This window comes from Trachypithecus francoisi, unplaced genomic scaffold, assembly GCF_009764315.1.
Source record: "Trachypithecus francoisi isolate TF-2019V2 unplaced genomic scaffold, Tfra_2.0 Lachesis_group2, whole genome shotgun sequence".
NCBI classification, from domain to species: Eukaryota; Metazoa; Chordata; class Mammalia; order Primates; family Cercopithecidae; genus Trachypithecus; species Trachypithecus francoisi.
In genome coordinates this window covers 77,566,534-77,571,283 of record NW_022681465.1, presented here as the reverse complement: position 1 = coordinate 77,571,283, position 4,750 = coordinate 77,566,534, and the positions used below count along the sequence as shown (strand labels likewise).

At 45.4% G+C, this 4,750-nt stretch overlaps 1 protein-coding gene across 1 annotated transcript; it reads left to right on the top strand.

Annotated features, from left to right (window-relative positions):
- Positions 1 to 274: 274 nt before the first annotated feature.
- On the top strand, positions 275 to 1,845 carry LOC117065070 (annexin-2 receptor-like). Its single transcript, XM_033179470.1, has one exon. It carries the CDS (start codon positions 881 to 883, stop codon positions 1,460 to 1,462), a length of 582 nt encoding a protein of 193 aa, XP_033035361.1. The 5' UTR covers positions 275 to 880; the 3' UTR covers positions 1,463 to 1,845.
- Positions 1,846 to 4,750: the final 2,905 nt, after the last annotated feature.

Below are 4,750 nucleotides of genomic sequence, written 5' to 3'. Positions count from 1 at the left end.
ACCGTGGCTATTTTTGTTTGTTGTAGGAAATTATGACAGGAGCAACCTGCAGGGTTTTAGATCTGACAGAAACATTCTAATGGTAGGCATTGCATCGTCTAGCCATATTTGTAATTTCTTCTTTGTACGGTTGGCTCTCTGTAATTTTCGCTAATTTAAACATTATTGTTGTGTATTTTGCTCTGAGGACAGTGTTACCGATGTGTTTTCCGTTTTTACTTGCATTTCAGACTTTCATTATTTTAAATTTTTATTTTTATTTAGATGTTATGTATTTTTTGAACAGCGTTGGTTCATTCCTACAAACAGGTTGTTTAGGCGTGGAAGCCCACCGCTCTTTTCTGAGAGCACGCTGTTTCTCTTCAGCAGCCCCACTTACGGCGCCGAAACGGATATTTGTTTGGCAATACCAGCGCTATCCGCTAGGTGCCGGCGCTTGCTAAATTCAAGGCGCCAGTCTCTGGTTAGCAAGACGGTTATTAGCGTAGAGCCCCAGCGGACAGTTTTCCGGTGGCAGCCAACGCTCATTTCCCGAAAACGGGTGGTTCTTGGCCCTTGCAGCGCTCTTTAATACCTGCGTTCTGTAGTACGAGTTCTCTGCAAGGTTTGCTTAGCGTTGTTTCATTTCGGTTTCTTTTCTCGCTATGTTTTTCTGTCGGAATTACGGTTCGTTTTGGTTCTATGTACTCTCTAAAATTTTATCGTTTTTCATTTGTCCACGAATCTTCGTGCATTTGCTACTAATGAGTTTCTTGATATCTGACTGGCCTCCGCCCACGGGCTCTGGAGAGCATAAATACCCAGGCTGAGGGTAGTGCAGAAGACTCTCCCTCCTTGATCAGCGCCAACGTTTGTTTCCTCCTGGTCTGAGGCTTAGGCGATGGAGCAACATTTTCTTGGCTGTGTGAAGCGGCCTTGGGATTCCGCGGAGGTGGCGCCAGAGCCCGGGTCTCCGCCTATTGTGAGTTCAGAAGATCGTGGGCCGTGGCCTCTCCCTTTGTATCCCGTACTAGGAGAGTACTCATTGGACAGCTGTGATTTGGGACTGCTTTCCAGTCCTTGCTGGCGGCTACCCGGAGTCTACTGGCAAAACGGACTCTTTCCTGGAGTCCAGAGCACCTTGGAACCAAGTACAGCGAAGTCCCCTGGGTTCAGTCGGCCGGGGACACAGAAGCAGCAAGAGGCACCCGTGGAAGAGGTGGGGCAGGCAGAGGAACCCGACAGACTCACGCTCCAGCAGCTTTCCGGGTGCAGTCCTCCCCATTCCTGGAACAGACAGCAGGACACCGACGTCTCTGACAGCGGGTGCCTTTTGGAACGCCGCCATCCTCCTGCCCTCCGTCTGTGGCGCCACCCCCCGGGTTTCTCAGACTGCCTGGAGCGGATTCTTCGCGTTGGTTCTGCCGCGTTCTCTGTACTCTGGGCGTGCTGCCTACGAATCTGTGGCGCTAAGCAGCCTTAGATATCAGCAGAAGCCTCTTTGGATTCTCCTCCCTGAAAAGATTCTCAGTTACCAAGCGTCTCCACCTAGAAAATAAAAACACATTAAGATGTGCCTTCGTTGCTGGTTGTCAGTTTTTGAATTCTCTTTTTTTCCTGATGTTTCTTTCTTGCTTCGTGTCGTTTATTACTTTCAGTTTCCTTGTCTTTTAAACATTTATATTTATTTTATTAACTATTTCACTTGTATCTGTTTTAACTTGGAGAAATCTGTTTTATGATTATAGAATCCTTAGTGTTTGGCCGGTTTTTAATTTATTTTTTGCAGTGTATTTTTAATTCTTATTCCTCATATTTTTCTACTTGTTCCTTTTTAAATATATTGTTTGTTTACATTTAATTTTATATCACACATTTTACGTCATTATAACGTCTTCTTAATTTTAATTTTTAGTTTGATTTTTAACACCTATCTTTCTTTTTTTCGGTATATCAATTCATTGTGTTTTACTCTCAGGAATTTTATTCACGGTCAAGAGTGGGAGGTTTTTCAATCGTTACTGTGTCTCATGAAAAGACCACGCAATTACTTATATTAATACAACTTCACAGATGACCAGTTCTTAATGTTACTTATTCTGGTGGGGCAGCGTGGCTCACAGCAGTAATCCCAGCACTTTTAGCGTTGGAGGCATGCGGATTGCTTGTGCTCAGTAGTCTGAGAACAGCCTGGGCAAGAGGGTGAAGCCTCTACAAAAAATACAAAAATTAGCCGGGGGAGGTGTTGTGCACCTGTAGTCCCAGCTACTTCAGAGAGTGGAGTGGGCTGGTCGCTTGAGCCCAGGAGGTTGAGGCTGCAGTGAGCCTGAGCTGGATAGCACCAGTGCCCTCCAGGAGAGTGTGACCCTGTCTCAAAATAAATAATTGAGAAGATTACTTATTCATGGGTCTCAGGGCTAGCAGTGTTTCCTGTGTCTTTTTCTTTGGAACAGTTTAGAGTGGCTTATAAGAGAACTACCAATTACTTAATAGTACCACAACTGGGTTTAGCAATTCCGGTAGGCACAGCAGGTCGGGCTTGGCCTGCCTGCTTTGACTGCCTTTTCGGAAGTTTTAAACCTCCTACACTCGGAATATAGCCCTGACTGTGGTTTCTCTGCATAGCAAGTTCGGATTTAAGCGGAATAAGTAATGGCTTATTTCGCCTGCGATGAAGATGCTTAATTCTGCTTTTGAAATATTCTGAGCGAGTCCTGGGTTAGGGATTTCTTAGAGTAACAAGTGCATGCTTTGATTGCAAGTGCCCCTGTGAATGTGATTTTTTAGCTCTTGCAAGTCCATATTTAGTCGCAACCAGTGCTAGCATAGCCATACCTGCGACTCCTTATTCCCAGTAACTTTCGGTTTCATAATAACTTATCCTGCTTTACTGATGCCTGAGTTTTAAATATAGAAGTCCGGGCATGTCGTTAAAGAAGATATTTTAGGAGTAGAAAGTAGCGGTTTAGTGGTGCCTGCAGTCCCTTAGAAGTCCTGGTGAGACCGAGCAGATATTGACATAGGCCTGACAGCGATATCACAGCTGTGAAACCACATTGTTTAGAAGTGTTTGCATTTTCTTCTTTGTAGAGTCAATTTTTCTATGTTTTGCATTTTCATTTGATGAATTTTCCCAAATGTATTGTTTTTATTCGGGGTGTGTGTGTGTGTTTTTCAGCTAACTTGCCCTTTAAAAAGAATTGTTACTAATTTTTGGTTTGTCAACCCTCAGCTTTATGCTGTCTGGTTAGCGCTGGCCTATAATCCCCGGAACTAAATACTCTACTCTTTTCGCCTAACTGGCCTTTCGTCGATGGCATTACTGCTAGTTTTGCTGCTCTAGGTGCTCCTTGGAGGTAGCACTGCCGGTTGTTTTTGTGAGGCTTGCTAGAGCCCAGGACGCTGAGGTGCTGGGTGATCCCATTTCGGTGCAACCACTCCAAAGGTTCTTGGTTTATCCGGCTGTGTTTTGCAACAAATGCCCGTTCTTCCTGGGAGCTGAGTGTCTCTCAGTCAGGCTCCTGGCTGTTTTCTTCAAAAGCGGCCGTTTCTCTTAGTAGCACCGCTTTTTGGGGACGTCGGATTCTTTTCCTTGGCAGTACTGGTCTTTGCATGGAGTGACCGGTTTCTCACTCGCACTGTGTCGACTGGCAGTTATTCCGTGGGGGCGCAGCTCTCAGACACTTCCCGTGGTTCTCGGTGTCGGCTGTCCTGTACCAGCGTTTGTGGCGGTATTTCTGTTACAAACAATCGAGTCCCTGTTTTTTCGATGACGACGCCATTCATCTCTCTAAGACCGGCTATGTCTGGAATCGGCGATTTCTCTTGGTCACAGAGTCCTTGGTTTCGCAGAGACTGTTGTTTCCACGGTCCTGGACTGCTGTTTGCTCGGTGTTAGCAATGTTGCACCCAGTACAGTTAGGTGCTCCCTGTTGGAGTTTTGAGACAGCGTTTTGAGATAGGTGCACCAGCACTCCAGACCTGGCACCTGAAGAAAGCATTATCATTTCAAGCTCAGTAGGGGCAATAGAATGAGTGGTGTTAGAGAAAGCAAGCAAATGCTTGAAGAAAGGGCCAATCCACAGTATTTTTTGGCTTTTTTCTTTTTTCACTTTTTTTTTGAGACAAGATCTGGCTGTGTCACCCAGGCTGGAGTGCAGTGGCACAAGTATAGCTCACTGCAGCCTCAACCATCCTGGGTCATGCAATTCTCCCTTCTCAGCCTCATAAGTACCTGGGACTACAGGTACATGCCACCATGCCTGGCTACTGTGTGTGTGTGTGTGTGTGTGTGTAGACAGGTTATCTTTCTATTACCCAAGATGGTTTTGAACTCCTGGCCTCAAGTAATCCTCCTGCCTCGGCCTCCCAAAGTGCTGCGGTTGCAGGTGTGAGTCACCACAGCCAGCCTATTTTCGGCTTCAGATAAAATAAATACCCCGAGGTCCAGGTGAATCAAAACAAAGTAATAAATTGTTAATCCATATCTCTGTACAGCTGGTGTCTTTCAGTGCCTAAACTCATTCAGAAGTCTGGGAGCAAAAGTAGCTCTCCAGTGCAGTCCATACGGGTTGCTTCTTGCAACATAGTGCTGACTGAAGAGCCTTAAGCGGATCTAGAGAGGCAAAGTATTACCTAGCAGGGTCTTTATGTTGATCAACCTATTCACAACTGTAAGTTTTTTTTTTTTTTTTTTGAGAAAATCTCCCATTGTCACCCAAGCTGGAGTGCAACCTCTGCTTCCTAGGTTCAAGTAATTCTTGTGACTCAA

What these genes read in the sequence shown, in the direction of transcription:
- LOC117065070 (XM_033179470.1), top strand. Translation starts at nt 881, where the DNA reads ATGGAGCAACATTTTCTTGGCTGTGTGAAGCGGCCTTGGGATTCCGCG.